The 25,895-nt window shown below is 40.4% G+C and overlaps 3 protein-coding genes and 1 long non-coding RNA gene across 8 annotated transcripts; 2 read left to right on the top strand and 2 right to left on the bottom strand.

Annotated features, from left to right (window-relative positions):
- Positions 1–673: 673 nt before the first annotated feature.
- Positions 674–6,564, bottom strand: LOC122965664 (alpha-N-acetylgalactosaminidase-like). Of its 4 annotated transcripts, none has more exons than XM_044329821.1 (10): positions 6,547–6,564; positions 5,251–5,284; positions 4,446–4,602; positions 3,801–3,941; positions 2,951–3,162; positions 2,760–2,854; positions 2,499–2,660; positions 1,843–2,040; positions 1,586–1,726; positions 674–1,503 (listed from the first exon to the last, which is right to left on the bottom strand). In XM_044329821.1, the coding sequence occupies exons 3-10, from the start codon at positions 4,598–4,600 to the stop codon at positions 1,303–1,305; spliced, it is 1,305 nt and encodes a 434-aa protein (XP_044185756.1). In that variant the 5' UTR covers positions 4,601–4,602; positions 5,251–5,284; positions 6,547–6,564; the 3' UTR covers positions 674–1,302. The 4 variants fall into 4 exon arrangements, with proteins under 4 accessions (XP_044185756.1, XP_044185755.1, XP_044185754.1 ...); XM_044329820.1 differs by having other exon boundaries at positions 4,446–4,605; positions 6,547–6,563; XM_044329819.1 differs by lacking the exon at positions 6,547–6,564 and having other exon boundaries at positions 5,251–5,532.
- Positions 6,565–9,824: 3,260 nt separating this feature from the next.
- LOC122965658 lies at positions 9,825–15,281 on the bottom strand. Of its 2 annotated transcripts, XR_006398279.1 has the most exons (4): positions 15,192–15,281; positions 14,753–14,802; positions 14,441–14,532; positions 9,825–10,282 (listed from the first exon to the last, which is right to left on the bottom strand). It is a non-coding gene; the product is annotated as an uncharacterized LOC122965658 (long non-coding RNA). The 2 variants fall into 2 exon arrangements; XR_006398280.1 differs by lacking the exon at positions 9,825–10,282 and having other exon boundaries at positions 14,753–14,868; positions 15,192–15,253.
- Positions 10,276–14,401, top strand: LOC122965656. The gene is made up of 2 exons (XM_044329810.1): positions 10,276–11,602; positions 12,791–14,401. Exons 1-2 carry the CDS (start codon positions 11,584–11,586, stop codon positions 14,179–14,181), a joined length of 1,410 nt encoding a protein of 469 aa, XP_044185745.1. The 5' UTR covers positions 10,276–11,583; the 3' UTR covers positions 14,182–14,401.
- Positions 15,193–25,889, top strand: LOC122965657 (adenylate cyclase type 3-like). The gene is made up of 20 exons (XM_044329812.1): positions 15,193–15,881; positions 16,676–16,825; positions 17,844–17,980; positions 18,091–18,202; positions 18,445–18,572; positions 18,945–19,103; positions 19,193–19,352; positions 19,608–19,715; positions 19,929–20,005; positions 20,247–20,408; positions 20,661–20,748; positions 21,059–21,175; positions 22,511–22,782; positions 22,963–23,044; positions 23,240–23,398; positions 23,666–23,812; positions 23,953–24,069; positions 24,178–24,304; positions 24,395–24,519; positions 24,697–25,889. Exons 1-20 carry the CDS (start codon positions 15,207–15,209, stop codon positions 24,871–24,873), a joined length of 3,279 nt encoding a protein of 1,092 aa, XP_044185747.1. The 5' UTR covers positions 15,193–15,206; the 3' UTR covers positions 24,874–25,889.
- The last annotated feature ends 6 nt before the right edge of the window (positions 25,890–25,895 follow it).

Raw genomic sequence — 25,895 nt, 5'->3', positions numbered from 1 at the left:
AAAAAACAATCTGTAAATGTGTGTTTATTCATGATAAATGTATCCTGTACAGAACTAAAGCTGAACCCCGGCATAAATTGAGACTTACTTCAACAAGCAATAGTGAAGTGAAAGCTAAAAGAGAATAACATCCTTTCACCATTTCAGGAACCTGAAAAATTCTTTAGAAACTGAACTGAAACTATGTTCTAAATGTGCCACATTTTACCGAGGAAAAACATGAAACCCTTTTTTATATTACTGCACAATTATGGCTTTATGGCTGTTAAATGATGTGAGGTTGAAATTATAAAATAACTATCTTATCACATGTGCCATATAGTTGCACACATAAAAACAGCATTCTGCTGCTGAACCTATAGTGCATTCACATGTTTGTGTGAACTGTATGAGCCTCAGCTGTCCCTAAAGTAGACTCAACAGGACCCTTCAGTGTAATTGGGACTGTACTGCCAGGCTTTTGGGTTAAGGTCATTCAAATAAAACGTGTATGTATCCATAGACGGTGTGTGTATATTGATTTTAAAAAGAGATCTTAAGGGAAAAAAAGCAATTTCAGAACACCATTTTTAGTCTGATGAGCAAGTTCTAGATCAAGATGGCCCATCGTATACGTACACCTAAAGAATTTCAAATACACTCACGTACAAATACACAAACGTCGGCCATTGCCTGATTGAAATGAGAAATGTGTTGTTTTATTTAGTGAGAAATAACACATAATTCACAAAATGATTTCTTATAAAACCCTAAAACAAAATAATAAAACAATTAGCCTTCAAATACAACAAATCCAAAATGTAAACCTCATTCAGAAAAACTGGCATGGCAGTGGCCTTTGTCATCCCTCTTAGTTTGCACCTTTTCTGGAACAGATTATCCTGCTTCTTTTTCAAAGGGAATGCATGCTTGAATAAGAAAAGGTCTTTCATAAGAAAGGTCTTTCAGCTTTGGTAATCACAGCTGAGATCGCAAAACCAATCAGCAGCTCAGTACAAAAACAGTTGACATGAGTGCCAAATCATCGCTTTTCTCACTGTGGTATTAAAAGCACATTGTTCTGGAGCCATTCAATTGATCAACATTGATACTGCATTGCAGAATTTGAGAGAAGGATCACAGAGAATGAAAAAACTTCAGACAAGTGACATACAATACATCCAGATGCAAACGTCTGTCCCTGAGCTCACACTGATTTCATTTTTTGCAACAGATAGTGCCATTCACTTAAGGCAAACACATTCAGCACTACCCATTGGCAATAAGTCCTTTGAACACTTGACAGTGTATGTGTGAAGTTTGTCAGAGGAAGACGGGAGGGATGGCATTTTCATGGTCATCATAGGCAGATCCCCGGACCCTACTACCTTTATAGAACTGGTGGAAGCCCAGTTTGGTGGGCGCAGAGACGTACCACATGACCACACCTGTGGGGTTCACTGACACCACGAAGTCAGTGGAGTCCGTCAGCACCATGGTCTTGCCAGTGAAGACGTCGAAGACCTGAGGAACAGTAAAAAAAGAGAAAACAAGTGAGTGATTTTCTTGCCATGGTCATACGTGTTGCAATAAACAGATAACTGACCTCGTAGTGGCCGGCGGTGTAGTTCAGTTTGCTGAGGGAAGTGTGGTAGCGGTAGGGCATGTCAGTGCGACGACTGAAGAACACCAAGGCACTGGAATTCTTTGACAGGGGGCGCCACAACACGTCAATGCCGCTCTTCTCCTGGCACAGAGAAAATGACCAAAAATATGAATAAAGGCACAGAGAATGAGAAGAAATGTGAAAAGGGGGATAGAAAGATAATAAGAAGCTGCAGGATCAATGCAAAAGTGTGTCACCTTTACAATGCGTTTTCCTTGAATGCCCATGGGGTCCTGGTTGATGCTGATGGCCATTTTGTTTTGCAGGATGCTGCGGGCCCCGCTGCTGATGGTGCGCAAGTCATTGGACATGAAAAGAGGAGCGGCCATAATTGCCCACAGAGCCATCTGAGAACGAGACTGGTCCATGCTGAGGCCAAAGTCGCCAATAATCAGCTGTGTAGGTCAAAATCACACAAACAAAGAAGATGAAATGAATTAGAGGAATTTCATACATGTAGCACTTTTTGACTAACAAGAGAAACAAAGAATCAAGATCAAGACAAAACAGAAAAGAAGGTATATGTGTATTAAAAGTATTATAATTATTATTATTTTGGCTGTTAAAATTGGTTCCAGTAATACTTGAGAATCCGCACTAGGAACTCTTAATTTAGCATTCAGTAAATGTCAGAATTACATGTTATCATGAGGTAATTTGAGTTATCTGTCAGTAGGTCCTTGGCCATATGCTGAAGGATTATTTGCAGAAAAATATTTGAGAAAATCCGGTGGAGACATTAAGGCCTTTTTTTTTTTTAAAAACTTGTATCACTTGTTCTTCCTGACTTTACTGATGGACCACATAGGCAATATGTAAAAATTGTGTCTTTTATTATGTTGGTTAAACAGACCATATCTGGGTCATTCCATCTTCCAGGTCCAGCTGCAGACATCAGGACATCTTGGTTGTCAAAGAACCAATCGACAATGTCCAGTACACTGTCCCAAGAGTCCTGGATGTCACCATAGTTACGCCACAGGTTGCAGATCTCCCCCAACTGAGTGTAATTTACCTGGAAATATAAAGCACATTTCACATGATGAAACTAAAAAATGTTTTCAATGATAAGAAATTGAAAGACATGAAAGAATTTAAGATATTCTGATTATACCTGAGGTGGCAGGCCACCCTGGTAGGCGGGCCAGCTGCAGGAGTAGGCAATGGGACGGTTCGTAGCATTTAAAGCCTTTGACATGAGAGGGTAACCTATGCAAGATGCAAGAAGAGGAACAAGAATCAAACAAGATCAAATCAGCAGTATTTCAATAACCACAATCTAAAAGTCACATCTCCGGTCCTTACCCTGCTCTTGCTCTGTGGCGTTAGAATAGCAGCCGTCAAATTTTAACATGTCCACCTCCCAGTCGGCAAAGGTCTGAGCATCTATCTTAATCTTGTCAAGTGGGGTGCCAGGGTAGCCCCCACAGGTGTGTGTGCCCATGTCTCCGTAGATGCCCAGCTTGAGACCCCTGTCATGCAGGTAGCGTGAAAGCTTAAGGATTCCTCCTGGGAACCTGGGGTTAAGGAGGTAAAGGGCGATTATAATGTTATATTCAAGCGCATAATATGAAATATACTTATTAGGGACAAGGTTTTCAGTTCAACAAATGGTCAAGCAAGCAATTTCAAATCATCAGCTGTGAAGTACAGCATTTGTTTTTTGTTAAATATAATATGCAGCCGAGAGACCACTCTAAATGGATCCAGTGAAACATGGTTTAATTTAATATAAAATTGAATGTTATGGAGATTAGCATGATATAATGCAACTAAAAAGGAACAAAATCCTACCAAGAACTGAAAAAGTGAAGCTCTAAAGTCAACAAAGCCTTCAGTTGTTTTTTTGCTGTTTTTTGTGTGTGTATATCTGGATTTTTACATCCTTTTTTCATTTCCACTTTCCAGATAGGTCAAGGATCAGTTTGTTGTCTTTATTATACTGAAGCTGCATATAATATACCTACAGGTTCACCACACACTATTGAAATGACTGACTCATGTTTTTTTGTTGCTGTCATATGATTGTATGACTGTCACACTGTCACACCTTCAGTCACAGTTTTATTGACTTACAGGCTTAGAGGTTTTAGATAAGTGTTTGCATTGAAGAACAACAGCTGCAGTGTGTGTGTATGGGTGGGTGTGGGTGTACCTCTTAGGGTCAGGTTGGAGCCGTCCCTGCTTGTCTCTCTCCATGGAGGCCCAGCAGTCATCTATGTTCACATAGACGTAGCCAAGCTCCCTCCAGCCATCCTCTGAGAGTCTGTCCGCCATGTCGATGAACAGATTCTGACTGCAGGAAAGACAGAAATGGCTCATTGGGAGGCAACACATTTGATGAGCAAATATTGAAAAAGGGATGGATTTAAATAAAGTCATTGTTGCATTCCAAAGATAAGACCACAAAAAGCACTGTGATTGGGTTTTGGTATGTGAAGGTATTTGTTGAGTGCGGTGTTTGGTTTAAGATTGCTGCCTCGAGCTCAAAAGAAAAAAGAAAAAAAGGTGCTAGAATAAACAAAAGACATGTAAAGACACCATGAGGCCTAAAGAAAAAAAAAATCTGTTGACGACTTACAAATGCAGATTGTTAAAGTGGCAAACAGTTTGTTCACAAAAGGTTTTTTGGTTTCCCCAAAACTTGTTTGGTTTCCAGAGCTCCACACCCACCTCCACTAAAACAGGGTGTTTACAGTTAATTAAGACAACAGTAGCATTACTCACGAATATCACCTTGCAGTATTAGATACTGAGCTTTTTTTCAGTTGTGTGTAATATTCATATTTTGTTGGCTTGCCTGATGCAATTCTTTGGGTCATGTTCACAGTCAATGTCACAGCGGAACCGTTCCCATGCCAACCAGCCCATGGGAGGGGTCCTCATCAGCCCGTTGTCAAGGGCAAAGGTGGCTGCAGAGAGCGCCGACGCAAAAACAAGCACCGCCAGATGCATTCCTGCTGAATAGACAATACAAAAACAAACTCGATGAAGCAGAAGGATGTCAGAGCCGTAGTGTGAATGACATCGAACCTCAGTTGCTCTGACTGTGGCCCGAGAGACAAGCTGACCTGCTGGGAAGATGTGGTTTACTGAGTACAGCCAAGACGGTTAAAGTCTTTGTACATACTGACAGTATAGTATACTCAGTGCCAATTGACATGCATCACTCTCTCACACACACCTCCTGAGTCTCAGCTGACTAGGCGTGACCTGGCTGAAGGTAGCAACAACCTGCCAGGTGACTTCTGACATCAAACAGTCGTAAACATCAGATAAGTAAATCAAAACCAACTAGTTGTTAGAGAGAACATTAAGTTCTTACAACAGGACAAGTGCACAGCTTACAATACCTACATGTGGAAATGATCACGCTTTACAAAAAAACATAATACATAATACAAAAATACAATACTACGTAAATCCCTTGTAGCCTTTTTCATTTTTTAATTAGAGCCTGTTAAGAATGATACAACGTATTGTTTAAACTAAAATGAAGGGAATTACAAATTAATTTTAAAATTCGCTATTCAAAAAAGATTGAACAGCCTATATATACTGACATATATTCACATAATTAACCACGTGTTAAAAGATAAACTTACTGAAGTTATTTGAGCGCCCCTCAGTAATGGCAAGCTGAAACAGGAAGGAAGATAAATGAGGATGCGTTCAAGCCTTCTGAACTACCCTAAATCTCTGCTCTTCTCCTCACACCGCTCTGTCCTGTAAACACTCGCCGCTTCTTCATCAAAATCACTCTCACTCACTCATAAAACTCCTCTCGGACCGACTGTAGTGAAATGTACTGAGCTGCTTCTATAAGGAAGCGGCTGTCACATGACACAGCGGTTCTGTCAGCTGACCACAGAGGAGGCAGCAGGAAAAGCCCACACAGTCTATGGAAAAATCACAGGGGGAAGACCGGGCCGCGTCCCATTACTTTTCACTCAGCCAGTTTCCTTCAATCAGTCCTTTCCCCTCTTTATCATTGTAAGATGAGCATAGACTGTAAAAAAATAATGGATGTAGCCCCCATGACGTCACTCACTGGTTTGTCGATTCCTGTTCATGGATGTATAAAGTAAACAGGATACAGTGTTGGAGGCAGGGGCTCTGTTCATTCCATGGATGTATAATAAGAGCTGGATAGGGACGATGCTTAGCCTTGCAGCCAATTTTTCCCAGTGGCCACTTTTTTTTGGCATATGCACTAGCCAAGCAATTCCTATAGGACTGAATGGGTGCCATTATTAGTGCAGTATCCAGCTCTTATAATACATCCATGGGTCATTCCTATTAAAGTTGCTCAGTAGCCAAAAAAATCCACCTCCGCTGTAAAGAAATACCCGGATGAAAACATACTGCCCATGCTCTATGTGCCCAATGCATCAGGAGCATGCTCAGTAGAGACTTCTGCCAGCCGAGATTGCTAACTTCTGGTTTAGCCCTCTGACTACCTTGAATAATGATAAAATGTTTCAATCGTGTGGCTCTTCTAGATCTTTAAAAGTGAAACACAGGGGTTGTGATGCTCAAGAAAAAAATATCCACTGATTTACAGACGACGCTTTCAAAATGTAAGTCTATGGGGAAAACTCTTTTTGGGCCCAATAGCATAATGTGATATTGTAATTACACGGTCTGGCCACTATGTCAAATTAGCTTCAAAACCAATTCAAAGCACTCTTCCTGGGGACTTGCTCCCGTTTTGAAGCCTCAGGTTTGCATTTTGATCATCGCCATCTTGGATATTTGAAGCCAGAAGTGACTGGACAAGAGGGTGGAGCTGACCCTAATGCTAGCTGCTAGCTTTGTTAGCACAGTGAATTTACAGTCTATGGTTAACTGTGATAATGCTAATGCTAATTTTTCGCTAGCATCAAACAAACTGTACTTACCGGAAAAAACTGAACATCGGACTTCTTTCTTTTAGTACAACCAAACACTGAACAGGACTTTTTAAGGCAACAAAAAGGTTACAGTTTACTTTCATGAACTGAAAACACACTGAAATAGCGACAGCTACGGCTGTACTCTGTGAATCTGGGGTTACGCCATGATTACGTTACGTAACCAACGTTGTTGCCGTGGTAGCGTCTTGTCCGTGGTACTCACCTGACACTCAGTGGCCACCTATTAATTATGCAGAAATGTAAGCCTTAATAAAATTTAAACAGGTGAGTTATATAAAAATTTAACCCTCATACAGTTGACCAGAGACCAAAACCGTTTTTTGTACCAGGCTGTAAACATGTTTATTTCTGCTGTAAAGTTGGGCATTTTAACATGGAAGTCTATGGGGATTGACTCGCTTTGGAGCCAGCCTCAAGTGGCCATTCGAGAAACTGCAGTTTTTGCCACTTCTGTGTTGGCTTCATTTTTTGAGAAGGGCCTATCTGCAGTCTTGCAGATTTACATGACAAACCCACTTTACTACACAACACACCCCCCTAATGTTGTTATCCTAACGATATGCTACATGACACCCCCCCGACCCTTAACCCTAACCCTAACGATCCCCATCCTCACACCTAAACATAACCACGTGGGTGTGTCATGTAGCAAAGTGGGTGTGTCGTGTAGATACTGCGAGTCTGCAGATAGACCTTCTTGCATTTTTCATCCCAGGAGGTTACCGCTTTAAAATGAGCAAGCAAAAAACACGCTGACACCTCTTTTGCTGAACTATATACAGTGTGGTAGTATTCAAATGCTTTACTTCAGTAAAATAACAAAACAACAATGTAAAAATAGGCCTACTCCATCATAAAATGTCCTGTATTCTACATTTTACTTGAGTATCCTATTATTAACAAAATGTTCCTAAAGTGGGCTATTTCTTAAGTATGCATTTATGTAATGTTTTACTTGACCTAATGAAGAGGGCACCTCAATAGAAACCCTAACTCACTGTTATGGGCTTTATGTTTGCTAGTAATGGTTATTTTCATTATCAATTAATCATTTAATTGTTTTGTTTGTAAAAAGTCAAAGTCAAAATTCATAAAGTCCAAGGAGAAATCTTGAAATTGCTTGTTTTGTCTGACCAACAGTCCAAACCCAGACTAACAACAGACTAATCAATTAATTGACTAATTGTCTCAGCCCACCATGGTCTTGTCAGCATCTTCCATCATCTGGCATAGCGTTTCTTAGCAGTACTGTCCCCCGGAGGGCATTCAGAGAACGTCTGGGGGCGCTGAAAGCAATGTTTTTTGAAAAATGGGCATCAGTGTTCTTGGGGGCGTTTGTGTGTGTATGTTTTTAATGGCAGTTTAGTCCAACATTCCAATGCACATTTTCACAATTTCATCATTTGACCTCAGGGTTTTTCTATGTTTTTAAGCGCGTAACTGCATGCAAATTTGTGTATAGGGCTTCGAAAACGCGAGTGACCCACGCTCGACACTGTACCTGAACGCCTCCTGTGTAAACACGGGGAAACTATGCTGAGTCTCTACCGCGTATTGCTTCATGTATGGTTGCGCTAGCTTCTCTGTCCTCTCCTCTGCTCTATTTGTCGGTGTTTGTGTTTAGCTTAGTTTGTAACGTGTAATAAAATTTGTTAAATTCTTGTAAACTTAGCTGCTGAAACAGCCCCCCCTCTCAACCAGCAGCAGAGGGAGGAGGAGGAGGAGGAGGACAGGATGAAGATACTGTCTGATGCCTGTGTTCTTCATTCTCTCTAAACTTCTCTCAGTATTTTAATGCCAGGAATATTATATATTTTACTGACATTTTTTATTTCTTTCAAGTGAGATATTATTGAATTTATATAATAACTTTGCTGATGGAAACATTATTGTTGCTGCTGTAGAAACAATATTTTATCATATTTAAAAATGAAATCTATTCTAATCCTGTTCTGATTTTATTCTTTTTTTAAATAATAATTCAAAAAAAACAGATTCTTTAGTGATGAAAAAGAACCAATAAGAGTATTGATAAATACTCTTATTTCTTTCTTCTGGAGTTTCTTCATTCCACCAATGTGGTCAACAAAGCAAAATAAAACATCACTATAACTACCATCTCTGCTGTTAACAAATCATTTTAACACCCGCTGACACAAACATGATGAAAACTGTTGGTTACGTTACCTTTAGATGCTGAAATCTGAATCAAGTTGATGAGTGAAGGTGAAATGAATCAGCAGCTTCAACCAGGAAACCAGCCAGAAGAGGAACAAACTTGTAACTAACAGCAGGAGGTTTTTAAGGTCTGCTGATTAACAAACAACCCCAACTCTCTGTGCTCATCTTTAACCTGAAGTGTTCTTTAAGGAAATCTGATCACAGAACAGCAGCTCTGAACTTCTGGAGCAAAAGTAAAATATTAACAGACAGTAAACATCTTTATCAGCTGAATCAAGATAAAAAATAAAATTTTAACCATAGCCGTCCCTACAGCTGGCTGGACTGGACTTTTTCTTTGATAGGCTGCTGTTGATTTCCGTTGGAACAATTAATAACAATGCTTCTTGTTTAGCACCAAATTACCGCTTCCTGGTTGGCTGCTATTCGTGATCAATAAAGAGACCTAATTCAAGTTTGACTGGCAAATATCTAACCATTACATTTGTTTAACACTCATAAATATAATTTCTACTCACATGGCTTTTTTGCTCCCCTCATGGGAAACTAATGATAATGATGTTTAAAATGTCCAGTTAAATTGAATCTATTATTTGGCATCCAATAACATGCTTTTTTAACAATATAACACAGAATAATAATCAACATTAATATTCAGGGGAGACAATTAGCCTACATTTTAATTGATGGGGGGGGGGTGGTAAGGGACCTGGATAATGGATAGGGGGGCGCTGGCCCAAAAAAGGTTGAGAACCACTGATCTAGCACATAGGAAACCTGTTCAGTCTCTTTACTGATGTAGCCAAACTTCTTAGTTGATCTCAGGTTGAATAAGGTCGATAGATGGATGCTACTGTCCATGGCTGTTTAGTTTTTTAAGGGCACTGATACCAGGAGATCCCGATATATTATCTGAGAAACCCTTTAGAGCTGTTTTCTTTGTGTTTCTGTTTTCTTGTGAGGGAGATTCTTTTTTTTTTTTTTTTTAAATATCATGCAACTGTAAAATGATATTCTCATGGCAAAAATCAAGATAAACATAAGGTTAAAGTGATATTGAATCAGCAAGGCAATATCCGTACAGCATTTTTTAAATGAAATGACCACAGGTACAGCAGTACATTGAAGGGATCATAGCTGAAAAGGATACTCTGATGTGTTGAGTTGTTCACAGTACTTTTTTGTTTTCAACTACATCAGACACTATCTCTGGAGTTCAGCACAAATAAACCTACATTCAGTTTTAATCTCATGAACATTGTTATGACCTGGTTCAAGTGGCCATAACAAAAGGGAGACACACTAGACATATCTACAATATGGGGTATGGAAATCAGTGATCAGTGAAATAATGTGTTGCATGAGCGGAGAGTGTATTGTAGGGTGCATGAAAGCAAAAAACAAGGAACTAACGTAACATAACCAAAACAAACATTGTGCCTGTAGAAAGAGGGGACAGAGAGCTGCAGCAGCAAGGCAGCCGAGCATCAGAGCGAGAGCTGTCTGCTGCAGTCAGGCTTAAATAACAATTAACAATCACCTGCGGAACAAGGAGAGATACAGGTTAATACCAGATCAAACCCCAAGATTACATCACAACATAGAAAAAAACTCAAATAATGCATAACAGCATGTCTACTGGTTTATGTTGTGGTTATGAATATGTATTATGTGATAAATAAACAACATTAAATGCCTTTATTTCACCATATGCATGGTTTATACACCAAGAGTATTTAAATTTCTATTATCATTTACGAATATTCTACTCTGATACACAGATTTTTTTTTTTTTCTGAATGGTTCTGCCTCCTGTGGACTAAGTGTGACGTTAAACAGGAAAAGGTGGAGCGAAGTCTTCAAATATAAGAAAAGAGGAGAGAGTAGACAGAGAGGAATATTAACATTGGGTACAACAGATGGATCAAAACACTCAGATAATGATCATGTATTAGTGGGTATATACATGTCAGAATTCAACAGAGGAACTGTTAAGAGAATTTCAAACAGGGTATCAGTATACACAACAGAACTGACAGCAATAATCATCAGTCTTCAGAGGAGGTTGAACCAGTTAAAGTAGTGATATGTTCAGATTCTGGAAATCAGGACAAACAGATCGATAGGATCTTTTAATTGAGGTTTATATGAGCTTATTGAATCTACTACAGCTGGGAGTAGATGTTCATTTCTGATGGATACCGGCACATGTTGGAATAGAGGAAATGAGGTTGCAGATAAATTTGCTAAAAATCCACTAAAGAAAAATGACAATGACAGAAATTTAGAAATTTGTTTTAGGAGATCACTAATCACTAATTCATCACAGAATAATAACATCTTGGCACGAAATATGGACACTAGGGGTAGAGATTACCACAAAATTCAAAAGTCAGAGTGAGAAATAAAAGAGGTAAATGTAGGAAAGAAAATGTTATTTTTTCAAGGTTAATATCAGGACATACAGGACTCAATGCTACTTCATACACCATGAAGAAGACAGTGTCAGTGAGACTTGTAACTGTAAGGAAACTGTTGAACATGTTCTGATAGGTTGAAGGAAGTTCAGTACAGAGAGAGAGAGAGACTGAAGGGCAGGATGGTTAGATATGAGAATCAAATGTCTGTTAGAGAGAGGGGACAAACAATTACAGGTTCAAAGGGCTTTATATAAATATCCAGAATATAACTTCTTTGGAAAGTCATGATGTTACACACTCTGGTACAGTAGGTGGCGGCATGCACCTTTAATGTTGGTTTGTAGTCCACCAGTCCGCCAAGAAGAAGAAGAAGAAGAGGAAACAGTGGAGCATGAGCACTGGTGCACAGACATAAGGAGCAATGGCAGAAACAAGCATTGGTAAGATCATATCAGACACACTCTTATAACACTTAAATAACACACATGTCTGACTTTAATGCAGCTGCTTTCATGTGATGGACAGAGAACTCAGAGTTGTTATGTGAACAGGATGTAAAAGCTGCAGCCATGTCACACACAGTTGTTGTTGCTGTGGTGATGAGTAAAAGTGATCATCTATCATTTAATCAGTATGCAGACAGACCATGAATAACCCACTTAAAGCAGAAAATTAACTGTACTGACACAGATTTCTTGTTAGTGAGACGCTCTGTTGAAATGTTTGTTGTTCTTGCCGTAACTCAGACAGATTTCCTGGTTTTAAGTTTCAGCGTGGAGCCACTGAACTGGTTTCACTTTCCTCTTAAAGTGACAGGAGCAGTTCATACTACTGGATAAACAAGTAAAAGTCCTGCATTCAAAATTGTCATGCATTCACTGCATTCAAAGTATCATCAGCAAAATATACTTCAAGTACCAACAGTAAAAGTACTCCTAATGCAGAATGACCCTTTTCAGGGTTTAACTTTGTTATTGTACATATTATATGATTGTATTATTACTATTTTTGTATTAACATAAAAGAAATATTTAATTGAGATTATTTTAACAACTTTGATCTATAACAAGTCATCATATTTAATATGTTGGTCATGTTTTGTTGAAAAATCTTAATCGGTTAGTATTGAGTAGTAGCAGTAATTGCAGCTGTAAGATAAATAGAGCTGCAACAAATAGTCGATTAATCCGCATCTATTTTTATTGTCGAATAATCATTTTGTAGTCATTTTATAAGAAAAAAATGCCAAAATTAGTTCCAGCCTCTCATATTAGCATAATAATCATTGTACAAATGAATATTTTCTGGTGTCTTTAGTCTTTACTGATAATGTTGACTGTTGGCTGGGACAAAAAAACCACATTTGAGGACATCACTTCTGGAAACAGTGATTGACATTTTAATAGACCAAATGACTAATCAATTAATCAAGAATATAATAGACAGATTAATTGATAATGAAAATAATCTTTAAATGCAGTACTGGAGTAGAAAATGTGAAATGTAGTGGAGGAGAAATATAAAGTAGCAAAGAATGGAAAGTACAAGCACCTAAAAAATTATATCTGAGTAAATCTTATTTACTGCTAGAACATAAGACTTAAATCTTGCATTTTCACCCCTCTCAGGTGTTTTCGGAACGGTCAGGACGTTCCTTGGAAGTGCAGTGGCGGGTTTTGCTTTTGGAGAAGCTGCATTATTCGCAGTTAAACCCACTCTAACTGAAGATGGTGTCCTGCTGTCTGCTGCCACTGTTGCTGCCGGGCGAGTCGGTTCTACTGGAGTAGGTGTGGTCGCCGCGTGTCTCGTATTCACATCCATGCTCTTATCTCTCGGAACCAGTTTTCTCCTCGCTGCAATGGTGATAAAGCTGGTCAATAACGTTGGAGTGAGGTTGCCGTGGTTATCAGAGATGACAACAGGAGCCTCTGTCGTGGTGGGCGCTGTCACTACTGGACTTTCAGCTGGAATCGTTCCACCATGGATCTACATCACAGCTCAAGGCATTCTGGTCCTTATGGTCTACTCATACTCCAATATTAACGACATGACCACAGCTTTGTTAATCATCTTCACCACTCTCTTCCTCAGCCTCCTATACGGAAGGATGGGTGTCATAACTGGACTCTTTGTCATGGGATTTACCATCTCTGCCCTCTTTGCCCTTCGAAAGGCCCTGACAGAGAGGATGACACAGAGACCAAAATCTAAAACTGGTTGCCGACTGCTGGAGAGGATATTCTTCTACTCTGTTGCCGTAGGGATTCTGGGATTTTCAGTAGGTGTAGGGGCAGGTGAAGCAGGAGAAGGGTCACAGGAGGAGGTGGTTTTGATGCTGCAGTCAGTCCTCTGGGTGGCGTTTCTGTCTGCAGGGCTGCTGGGTGCAGGTCTGGGAACAGTGGCCATGGTCGGGCTGGGGCCAGAGGTGGCTGGAAAGGTCGCTGTGGGTGCTGCTATAATATCATCAGTGGCCTTGAGAGCCATCCTGCAATCATACTCTTCTCTAGGAGCCCGAAGCTGCACGGGGGGAACGTTAGGAGTCGCTGCAGCCGCAGGGGTGTCACTTGGGGCTGCAAGTGTTGCAGCAAAGCAGGCATTTGGGTCTAGAAATTCAGTGTTAGCACTTTTAGGTTCAGTCGTTGTCGGTGCAGTTCTGGCCTCGCGAGGTTTAGCACTGACAGGAACTCTGCTGACGACATCAGAACTTATAACAATTGCTCTTGTTGCAGTAGGGGCGTTTGTTCTGGGTGCACCAAAGAGCCCGTTCAACACTCAGGTGAATCTACAAAGGGGCCTCCTCACAGGGCCAGAGCTAATTAAAGGAATCGGCATGGAGACGGTCACCGCAGCAGCAGCACCTATCGGCGCCGGGGCACTTGGGGCCGCAGCGTTAGGCACCGCAGCTCTGGGGAAACTGGGAACTGTGGGAGTTCTGGTAGCTATAGTGTTGGCTTTGGGAAGTGCTCTGAGCGGCATGATGGGAAAAGCACCATCGACAACAAACGCACACAGAGACTGATGGACATCTGAGTGTAGATCTTTTTCTCCTGCTGATCAATAATGTGCCTGAAACTAATAATAATACTTAATACACCGAAAAGCACATTTGCTTATCAATCAGACATGATTATTGTGTCATAAACGTGTATTATTGTGGATATCAGTGTTGAATTAAAGAAATGACAAATGTTAACAAAGGTTTGTGTGAGGAAAAAAATAAATGTTTTGGATTTTTTTGATATTTTGCATGTGTGTCTTTAATGATCCCTTTTCTTTACCTCTTCACTCCACAGTAGCCACATTTCCCAAGACATTGTTGCGAGCTGACAGTTACTTTGGTTTCATCTTAGCAACAGTAACAGAGGACTTGCTGTTTAGAAAAAGGAGGAGGGAGTGGGAGGAGAAAGAAAGAGAGAAAGGAACAGAGAATAATATCAGAAGAGCATCTTAGAATAGATTATGATGCGCAGGTCTGATCATGATTAAAAGAAATACAGATTTATACATCAATATGTTGTGTTATTCATCAACAATAAACTCATATAACCCTTTCTGAAAAGATAATATGCTGCATGTAAATGGATATCCACCTTTGGCTCAAGATTCTGTTGGTCCACCATGGCAGCAGACTGGACTTCAGCTGCAAGAGGAGATTGCGAGAAGTTTTTCCACCCGGACAGAAGGGTAGCAACAAGACTGTGAGATGCTGTAAGAATGTTCTTTATTTTAAGGAGTTAAATTGCACTATATTAATATGATGAAACATGGTAGCTAATCGTGTCTAAGGGTAGAAGAGATTTCAAGATGGATAAATTGTGAAACTAGTTGTTGGAACAGCATCTTGGTGTTACTTGGCACCCTGGGACTATTTTTTTATTATTAATTTTGGCACCATAGTAAAAGTCTGACAATGTTTCTCAGATAGTAGCACAAAGATGACACATATCAAGACTTTTCTGTTAGTTTTGGCATTCAGGGAACTTAAGGAATAGTGTTTTACAACAGTATTAAATAAACCAAGAGGATTACCTTTATTACACCAAAATGTCTGTGAACCGGATCCATACAACAGACACGGATCAATCTGCAGAGTACTCTGTGGAATATTCGGTGGAGGTTCCCGGTGATCACGGCGGAGGTCGGACGCGTGATGTTACGGTGCTCCGGTCGAGCTGCTGCCGCTGCCTGCCGCGCGCGGTGCTCCTCACCTTTGCGCCTGAATCACTGGAGCGACTTTATCAGAACTACTTCCGTCGGCAGAGACAAGAAAACTTACTGGTGTTGGCGATGTTCGCTGCTCTTTTCAACAGCTTCATCATCATCATGTGCGCAGTGGTGTACACTGAGGATAAGCTGGCGATGGTGGTGGTGGCAGCTGTGGGGTTGGCCGCAGACATTGTGCTCTTCGTGCTGTGCTGGCTGCGGAAGCTCCCCGCGTCACCAGTCTCACGCGGAGCGGTGCCATATATACTGTGGCTGATGGTCACCGTCCACGTTTTATGTTACATGGGGCTCAACTACCAGCGTTTCTCCCAAGCCAGTGACTCTGTGGGCTGGCAGGCCTTTTTCAGTTTCTCCACCTTTCTGACACTCCCGCTGAACCTGGTCCCTCTGCTCCTGCTCACAGCCCTCTCCAGTGGTATTCATACCTTGGTTTTGGGGGTGACTGTGGCTCAGAGGTTTGAGGATAACCTGCAGGGGCCCATGCTGGTTAGACAGGTAAATATGGCCCTAGTTCTAGTGACAATTTAAAGGATGGAAGAAGCCAAGGTTGTAAAAGATGGTCACACAGGTTTGGACAACAATGGGAAGAGAAAGGGGAAGAATGCACATATCCACAGTTTATTATAGGGAATAATATGATTGGTGGAGGTGTGAGAGCCAGGTGAAATTGTTCTGTTAGTGCACAAATGCAACTTATTTCCCTTTTGTGCACATTTTTGTCAAACTTAAATGTGCTCACATACGATATCATAAAAGTGCATTTTGTCACAAATATTCTAAATCAATGTGGTAAAGATATTGTAATTACACTATAATTATTCCAATTCATTGTCTTAATTGTGTGGTATTAAATACATTCAGCCACTTTGTACCAAGTCATATAATACATTTTGTTTGAAAAAACACTCAATTAGAACCTTTCTGAATGGTCCAAAGTCAGAATTTATGATCCAACCATAAGACTTTCTGTAGTGCAAAAACTTTGTAGTATGAATGGTTCAAAGTAAAATTTGAAAATAACACAAAAAAAAAATGAATTTCATGCATCCCAAAGACATAAATTAAATAGAGGTTTAATAGAGAATTTACATTTTGATCTTCCTCCACCTAAACCAAGTTAACTAAATCTGTATCTGAACATGTTTGAGGCAAGAAATACTACACCATACAGCATCTGAATCCAGCTAATCAATACATTTCCTGAACTGACAAACAATGGTTACAAAGTGACAGCAGAAGCAAACTGACCATCCCACACACATTCACACATCCTTTCTGCCTCTCTTCAGCTACTAGCCAACATCATGCTGTACCTGTGTGCAGCCACGGTGGGTATGATGTCGTACTACATGGCGGACAGGAAGTACCGGACAGCCTTTTTGGAGGCTCGCCAGTCACTAGAGGTCAAACTCACACTGGAGGATCAGAGCACTCAGCAGGTACCCTAACCCTAACCCTAGCCCTAGTAGGGCATACACAAAAACTCATACACACATTCTTTGCTTAATGAGATAACATATCTTCTTATTTTGGGCAAACACACACATACACATAGGCACAAACACACAAATACACTTGTGAGGTAAGAACGCCCTGTGCTGCTTAATTACAGAGTGTTTTGCTCACCTCAGGGCTAATAAGGTTGATTAGAGAGACTGTTGTTTTCACCAGCGGAGCCACCGTCAGGGACCCGCCTCAGTACGGTCAGCTTAAGCTCTGTGACAACCAATAGAACATTTTCCGAAATTGTGGGAGGATATAATTAGATATTTTAGATAAGTATTTAAAAAAGATTCCACTCATAGCCAGAATCATTTTATTTGTATTGCTTGCCACACTTTAATCAAATCTCTTTTGCAGCTACATGTACTAATTAAATGTACTAATTTTTAACTAATGCTAATTTATATAAACTATGAATGAACTGGCAATGACACAATGTTCTTTCACAGCTGGGTTATGCAATATTAGATCATATTTCTTCTCATGCCAGCAGCAGGGTGTCAAAATTTGAAAGCTGATGCCAATCCATGACTTGAATTTATTGAAGTTAAAAATAATGTAACCTATGCTGTCTCCAACCTTGATTTTATTCATTTTTTTCACTTCCGTGATCCTAACTGTGACTATTTGCAGAACAAAGAGAGCAGACCTATGAGAGGTGTTTACAGGCGAGTGGAAAGGATGGTAAATGGTGCTGGATATGTAGAAGATAGGGGAGAGAGACAGAAAGAGAAAGAAAGTGGAGATTGAAATCCCAAAACAGCGCTGCATTGGTAGAAGACAGACAGAAGCAGGCAAGCAGAACACGTTTGACCAGTTGACAGGATCTCTTGAGGCCTGCTAAGATTCATTTACTGACTCAATCATGCACACATAGGAACAATTCATTTTTTTTCCCTTTGTCATTAGTGAATATGGTAAAACTCAGTATCCACTGACTCTGTCTCCATTTAGGAGGAATTATTATTGTCAATCCTGCCCAAACACATAGCTGATGAGATGCTGCAGGGCATGAAGAACGAGGCCAATCAGAAAGAGGTCCAGCAGCAGCAGTTCAACACCATGTACATGTACCGCCATGAAAATGTCAGGTCAGGATCACAAAATCAACCTTTTTGGAGTTTTTTAAACAATCGTTCCTAAGGGAATGTTTTTAAAACCTGTCAAATGTCACATTTCATCCTCCACACTTGCGTTGCAGTATCCTGTTTGCTGACATTGTGGGCTTCACCCAGCTGTCTTCAGCCTGTAGTGCACAGGAGCTTGTAAAGCTGCTCAATGAACTGTTTGCTCGCTTTGATAAACTGGCAGATGTGAGTATCTGATTTCTTCTGTCTCTGCTGTATTTTACTGTTTTCATTCTGTGCTCTTCTCTCTTCCTGTCCTTAAATGACTCACATCATGAATCAGATTTAATAAGGATAATGGACTATTACTGGTAGGAGCATGGTTCTGCATTTATAATAAATTCTGCTAAATGAACTCATTGAACCTCAGCTATTTCTAATGTTTTGCTCTGCAACACTTCCGCTCTTGCTCTTGCCTCATCTTACAGCAACATCACCAGTTACGGATTAAGATCCTTGGAGACTGTTACTACTGTATCTGTGGTCTTCCTGACTTTAGAGATGACCATGCCGCCTGCTCCATAAAGATGGGCCTGGCGATGGTTGACGCCATCTCGTAAGTAGTGACTTTACAGAAATAACTTATACACCCAGAGAAGACCACAGACGTAGCCAGGGGGGTGAGGGCAGGGGATACTGTTAGTATAGAGGAAGAGACACAGTCATGTTAACATGTAACAGTGACACAAAAAACACATAGATAAGAAAAGAATGATGGAAAGGAAGAAGGGAAGGCATTAGAGGAGGAAGGAGTAGAGTGTTTCTGCATCAACTGCAACAAAAAATAAAGGAATACATAAAATCATGCTTAAATCTTGAAGTTGCACATTATGGAATATGGACAAATAAAAGGGGTTTTATGGGTGAGACAGACATTTACATTACATAGCAACTCAACAGAAATGCTCTACTTTCCCTCTTGCTCCAGGTATGTGCGAGAGAAGACTAGAACTGACGTGGACATGCGTGTGGGCGTCCACACTGGCATCGTGCTGGGAGGGGTACTCGGGCAGAAGCGCTGGCAGTTTGATGTCTGGTCTACAGATGTCACTGTAGCCAATAAGATGGAATCTGGAGGGATTCCAGGGTAAGAGAAAAATACTTTTCCTTATTGCTCGTGGAGATCGATCCATTTCTTTCATGTATTTCATTTTGAAAAGTATGTGCGCTCCACAGGAGAGTGCACATCTCCCAGAGCACCAAGGAAAGTCTGCACGGAGAATTTGAACTGGAGCCAGGGAACGGTGGAGAGAGGTGCGAGTACCTGCTGGAGAAAGGCATTGAAACTTACCTGGTTCTTGTGCCTAAAGAGACGGCAAATAAGCTTAATGGAAATGTGAGTGGACTGTGCCTTTGTAGAACTTTCAAGGCAACTCTCATTTGATTTATTTAAAACATTGTCTTGTTTCTTTCAGGTCATGAGTTAAATAACTCACAGACCTAAGAGTTGCTTGAATCAAAACAAGTAGTTAAAATTCATACTTTTCAAACACTACATGAAATAAAAAAATCTATTAAATGTTTTCATGTTTCCTGTTTTCATATAGAAATATACTATTGATGAATATTTTTTCTTCTTCTCCTCCCTCAGAAACCAGGCACATTGTCCAACAGGAATTCAAACCAGCTGATTAATACAACGTCAACCAATGGGAACCCAGCCACATCCCAAAGCACGCCCACTGAGACTAAACCAGAGGTGAATTATAATAAATGTCCAGGACTTTGTTCACACTTATGTTACAATGACACAGGTCTTCATATCATGCATAGATAAAGAGTGTATTGATATCTAGCTATCCACAGAAACACACACATAATCCTCAGTAACATTAAATTCACATGACATTCGTCGCATCAAATCTCATAAGTAGACTTGATTTTACTTCTCTTTTCTTGCTGACGACCTCAGAGGAATAAGATGGTTGAAGAGGAAGTGATCAACAGAAAACTGCTGCAGGAGCTGCTGGACCGAGAATCTCAGCAGATGTAAGAAAATTAGACAAATGGAAAGAAGATAAGAAAAGCAAAGGCAGATGAATACAGAGTTAGAGGGATAAGATGAAGGTTTAAGGTTGAATTTGTAAATCATACTGTTAATATATATATAAGTAAATCTGTCCCCAGTCGTTTCATCGCCCACCTTAAAGGCATTTTTGCCCCTTTGACCACTCTCAAGTCCTTATTAACACTGTTTCCTTACTGCCATATCTCTCTGCATCCCTCACAGAATGAAGGATCATAAGATCAACCCTGTATCATTGCGTTTTGTGGATGGGAAGTTGGAGGAGCACTACTCCTCGGAGAAGGAGAAGCGAAGCGGAGCGGCCTTCTGCTGCTGTGTCATAGTGCTCTTCTTCATCACAGCAATGGAGGTGTTCATAGACCCACTGTAAGTTCATTTATATTAATCCTACAATATATATTTAATACACATGAACCAATTGCATGCAGACTTTGAAATGCTTCTTGGCCATCTGTCACAGAGCTCATATGTACTGGCTGTGCCTTAAAAATGGCAACAGTGGTACATGTTTGCTCCTATTAATTAGCCTTTACTTTATTATTTGTGCTTTTAGGGATAGATTACTGTATGTGTCATAAATTCTTAGAAATTGACTTAAAATGTGTGTTCTTGTTCTAGGTTGGTCGTGAACTATGTGACTTTCGCAGTAGGAGAGGTCTTGTTGCTAATCCTCACAGTGTGCTCCCTGGCTGCCATCTTCCCCAGGGTGAGAAAGCAAAAAAGTATTCATGATTATGGTGACGGGACACAGAATTTATTGTAAAAATGTCTTTTATCAATGTTTGATAGACCATTTTGGCTCAAGATCTTAAATAACAAAGGAGTTCAAATTTGCAGTGTCTTCTGATTCAGGCATACATGCACTGAGAAAGAGAACTCTGACACCGAGGCAGATGTTATAAATAGTGACATTACAATGAGTACATTTTTTTGTGAGAATGCACATGCATATTTTTTTTACTGACTGCATAACACTTGTCGGTGATATTGACCCTGATGATGTTTGTTTGTTATAGATGTTCTCCAAGAGGTTGGTGTCTTTCTCGACGTGGATTGATCGCACACGTTGGGCGAGAAACACATGGGCGATGGCAGCAATATTTGTTCTTACCATGGCTGTGATCGCTGACATGGTACGACTGCAGGACACTCTGGCAGACTGTGATACACTGTGTGTGTGTGTGCGTGTGTGTGTGTGTGTGTGTGTGTGTGTGTGTGTGAGTGTGTTAGTGATATGGTCAATGTTTTCTCTCATGATAATGTAATTTTACATCACATTATCAAAATACATCGTGATAAAGCAAATTTTCTAGAAATTCACTTGGGAAACCCTTTGAGGAAATGTCTGTTTTTGGATAATCCAGTGTATTGAACATCTGGCAAATCAAGGTACTTGATTTAACACAGTACAACTATAGACACAGTATTAAAGGGATAGATTCCTTAGCTGAAATGGTAGCCTAAAGTATAAACTCCACTCGCTGACAAACCTTTGTCATCTCACAATATATCATCCGACCCTAGTGTGTGTGCGTCTTTCCATTTGTGTTTCCATCTTGTCCTCATCAAACTATCACTGCCTTTAATGTGTCTAGCTCCTCGTTCCCTGTGGGGTCCATTAGTAGTGTGTCTTGCTGCCTGCTGGCTCATTTGTCATGGCCCCACAGGAGCAGCCTGTTACACACACTGCTGCCTTTTAGGTTTGACAGGAATAGAGGACGCCTAAGTGAACATTTCATTTCTCTGCTTTAGCTGTCATGTGGCGGTGACAGTCGCACTTTGAAAAAAAAAAAAGCTTGATTCACCACATATAATTTATTTAGAGTAGCTAGATTGGATGTTCAAACACGGAAATCAGGAAATGAATGTGCTGAAGGACATTAAGTGTAATTTGGAATTTTAAGGCAGAACATCCAGTTGAATTCAATGGCTTAAAACTCAGTGATATTGATATTGGTATCATGTTTGTGGCTCTGTATTTTCTCTGTATTTGCATCCTGTTTTTTCCCACCTGCTACAAATGTTGAAAACTGTATCTTAGCTATCCAAGGAGGGTTGAATCGAGGGCAACTGGACTTTGCTGTAGATACTTGAAGACGTTTCACCTCTCATCCAAGGGGCTTCTTCAGTTTTAATGGGCTGGCAGGGAGTCCCAGCTAGGCTATTTAACCTCTGTGGGGTTGTTATCAAGAAGATATCAAATCTCATATAATAACGACCCCACAGAGGTTAAATACCTGGAACTCCTTACCAGTCAGTTAGAACTGAAGAAGCCCCTTGGATGAGAGGCGAAAAGCTCTCAAGTATTTATAACTAAGTCCAGTTGCCCTCAAATCAACCCTCCTTGGATAACCATGACCTGGATGACTGAGAATCTTCACAGACAACTGTATCCTAGCTTGTAATATTGAACTAAATAACAAGTGCTCGCTGAAAATCATTAACTTACTTTATTTCTGATGTCACAGCTCAGCTGTGTCCCACCATCCCTCCGAGTCTTCAACGGCACCTCTGGCTACGTGTTGGAGTCACTAGATGACCGAGGCTGTGCAGAGAATCCTAAACACTACAGCTTCATGGCTGTGATGTCACTAATCGCCACCGCCATGCTGGTGCAGGTCAGCCACCTGATTAAACTGGGCCTCATGGTGCTGGTTGTCACAGCAACTGGCGCCGTTAATATCTACAGCTGGCGGGACATCTATGATCTATATGACTTCATACAGTTTGCCTCCTACAGGTGAGCAAACAGATGAATGAAAAGTGTCTTAAATTAATAAAATAAATAAATAAAAAATAATGATTCTGCTAAATGTCATTGATTTCAAAGTTTTCAGTGTATCAAATTAGTTCACTGTAAGACCAGCGTAACTATCAACACAAAGTGCTGTATGCTGTCTTTTTTTCTTTGTGTCTCCAGAACATCCATAGTGCCATCCAAGTACCTAATGACCATGATGATCATCGTCATGATGATTGGCTTCTACTTCTTTGCCCGCCATGTGAGTCACTTTCTCCTGTACACCCACACACTATCACGCTTTGTTAACCCACAGCTTGTCTGCTACAGCCCTGAAAGTCAGCACCTACTGTACTGAGGAAATATCATCGCCAGGGAAAGTTTCTCATTCCATTTCATTATTTCATATGTTTCTCTCCAAATATCTTATATGACTTTCTATGTTGTGTCTGTGTAGTTGGAGCATCAGTCCAGGAAGCTGTTCCTGTGGAAGGTCAGCGTGCATGACCAGAAGGAGAGGGTGTTTGAGATGAGACGCTGGAACGAAGCGCTGGTCACCAACATGCTGCCAGAACATGTGGCCAAACACTTCCTGGGCACTAAAAAGAGAGATGAGGTGTGTATGAGTCAAACAGCTCACGTCTTCATCAGGAAGAAAAATAACTTTTCCTAGCTTTGTTAATTGCATCATTAAAATAATCAGCGCATAGTGTGTGTCACCTACAACTTCAGTGCCATCTTGTGGCCTATTTCATACTAACATATTACTGCTCTTATCTGATGCATTATATGAATCAGTGATGATAAGCCTTTTAACTCAAGGGGAAAAAGTGGGCAAAAATAAAAACAGAGTACACTGACATTTTGTCATTTGTCATTTCAGGAGCTGTACAGTCATTCTTATGATGAAATAGGTGTGATGTTCGCTTCCATCCCCAACTTTTCTGATTTCTACACTGAAGAGGGTATCAACAACGGAGGCCTTGAGTGCCTCCGCATTCTCAACGAGATCATCTCCGACTTTGACAGCGTGAGTCCTGGCAGTGTTTGTTCAGAGATTTAACAACATAACTCATGTGTGACATCATATTTTTAGTAACAGCACAGAGGTTTACACACCTGGGCCCCTCCCTCCCCCCGTGACTAACCAATGTCCACTTTTTCCACCAGTTACTAGATAGGGACGATTTCCGCTGCATCACTAAGATCAAGACAATAGGAAGCACCTACATGGCTGCATCAGGACTCACCCCAGAGAGCAACACTAACAGATACAGCAACCGCAAGGTTTGATACTCTTGACTACATCTGTGTTACAAATATAACAATCTGTTGCACCGTTTGATCTTTATGATGCTATGATTACTATGAAAGCTGTATTTTGTTTTTACACAGTCAGAGGACCAGTCACTGGTTGAGCGCTGGCAGCACCTCTCTGATTTGGCAGACTTTGCCTTGGCTATGAAAGTCACCCTCAACAACCTCAATAAACAGTCCTTCAATAACTTCATGCTCCGAATCGGTCAGTGGTGTGTGTGTGTGTGTGTGCCTGTCTGTGTGTGCATTTGCAAGTGTTTCATGTGTGTTCATGTTTCCTTGTTGATCCCTTCAGGTCTCAATAAAGGGGCAGTTCTGGCCGGTGTGATTGGAGCTCGTAAACCTCACTATGACATCTGGGGCAACACAGTCAATGTGGCCAGCAGAATGGAGTCCACTGGAGTAATGGGAAACATCCAGGTAGCACTAATACACACACACACACACACACACACACACACACACACACACACACACACACACAACCCTCCTGTTTTTATTCAGCTTTTTTTTTCCAATTTTATGTTTATCTTCAACTTCTGATTTTAGATTTCTGTGTCACTCCTCCTAAAATGTTTTGCTCTTCTCTGCCCTCAGGTGGTGGAAGACTGCTATGACATCCTGAAGGATTACGGCTTCCGCTTTATCCGAAGAGGGCCCATATTTGTGAAAGGGAAAGGGGAGCTGCTAACCTTTTTCATGAAAGGAAAAGACAAACCCAGCAGCAATGGCGGTCCAGTAACCACTGCCCTTCCGCACCAAGTGGTTTCTTGACTCTGTTCACCTGATGAAACGTCAAAAGGACAGACCTGGACAGAGTGTCCGTTTTGCTACATTTCTCTCATATATACAGTTTATTCTACATAGACCTTTTTCATAAACTCTGTAGCAATGTAAAACATATGGAAGTAGACCAACACAACTATCATGACTATTACAACAGTGAGGAATTTAAGAACACAAATTTATTTTGCATAATTGTATATAATTCAGGATTACTCTTGAATATCTCACAGTTGTCCTGCAATGAAGACTTGTTTGCACTTGATTCATAGAGTGCCCCATAAAACAAACATATAAATTACTTCCCTTTGTTGTTTTACCTTGAGCTCAGATTTTGTAAAATAATGTAGTTTGATCACACTGTATTTATACGGTTAATTAAACTTGTTTGCACTACATTTTTGAGATTTTTATTTTAATTTTAACATGTGACATGGATCTTTAGATGAAAATGTCTGTTGGGTGGTCTGTTGGTTCAACAGATGGTGAACTTGATTTTAAAAGGTGCCAGTGCTCTACACAGGCCATATCTGCACAACATGCACATGCAGCTTTTACAGAGAGGAGGTCTGTATTGAATAGATAAATTACTGATCAGTGGGCTTAAAGGCACACACACACACACACACACAAAGGTGTTATCAATTATTCCGGTTAGACTTCTACGCAGTGTGAATGTGGTAGGGACTATGTTTGAAATAAAGTCACCAAATTCAACCAATCTATAGGAATGGTAAAAATGTAAACTGTTGCACCGTAGTTGTAACAGAAACTCTGTCTGTTCACAACCACACAGTCCTGAGATTTGTTCTAATTGGGCAAAATAAGTGAAGTTAGTATTAAAGTAAGTGAATATTAAGTGAAATGTTGTGTAGTGGATTTATTAATTTTATCACAGCTGATCATTTCCAGACAGAAATAAAATCTTGATTAGAGAGAGAATTCAAATTTATATTTAAATGATGATGCCAACCTCACTTGTAAAAGTAGAGTTGAGTAAAAGTTGTTTGTTG

This window comes from Thunnus albacares, chromosome 16 (genome assembly GCF_914725855.1).
Source record: "Thunnus albacares chromosome 16, fThuAlb1.1, whole genome shotgun sequence".
NCBI classification, from domain to species: Eukaryota; Metazoa; Chordata; class Actinopteri; order Scombriformes; family Scombridae; genus Thunnus; species Thunnus albacares.
This window is presented reverse-complemented; position numbering and strand designations above follow the sequence as displayed.

What these genes read in the sequence shown, in the direction of transcription:
- LOC122965664 (XM_044329821.1), bottom strand. Translation starts at nt 4,600, where the DNA reads ATGCATCTGGCGGTGCTTGTTTTTGCGTCGGCGCTCTCTGCAGCCACC. An exon ending in GACCCAAAGAATTGCATCAG is followed by an intron (nt 3,942 to 4,445) that starts GCAAGCCAACAA and finishes TCTTTCCTGCAG; the next exon opens with TCAGAATCTGTTCATCGACA. An exon ending in CGCCACAGAGCAAGAGCAGG is followed by an intron (nt 2,855 to 2,950) that starts GTAAGGACCGGA and finishes CATCTTGCATAG; the next exon opens with GTTACCCTCTCATGTCAAAG.
- LOC122965657 (XM_044329812.1), top strand. Translation starts at nt 15,207, where the DNA reads ATGTCTGTGAACCGGATCCATACAACAGACACGGATCAATCTGCAGAG. An exon ending in ATACAGTTTGCCTCCTACAG is followed by an intron (nt 22,783 to 22,962) that starts GTGAGCAAACAG and finishes TTGTGTCTCCAG; the next exon opens with AACATCCATAGTGCCATCCA. An exon ending in TAACTTCATGCTCCGAATCG is followed by an intron (nt 24,305 to 24,394) that starts GTCAGTGGTGTG and finishes TGATCCCTTCAG; the next exon opens with GTCTCAATAAAGGGGCAGTT.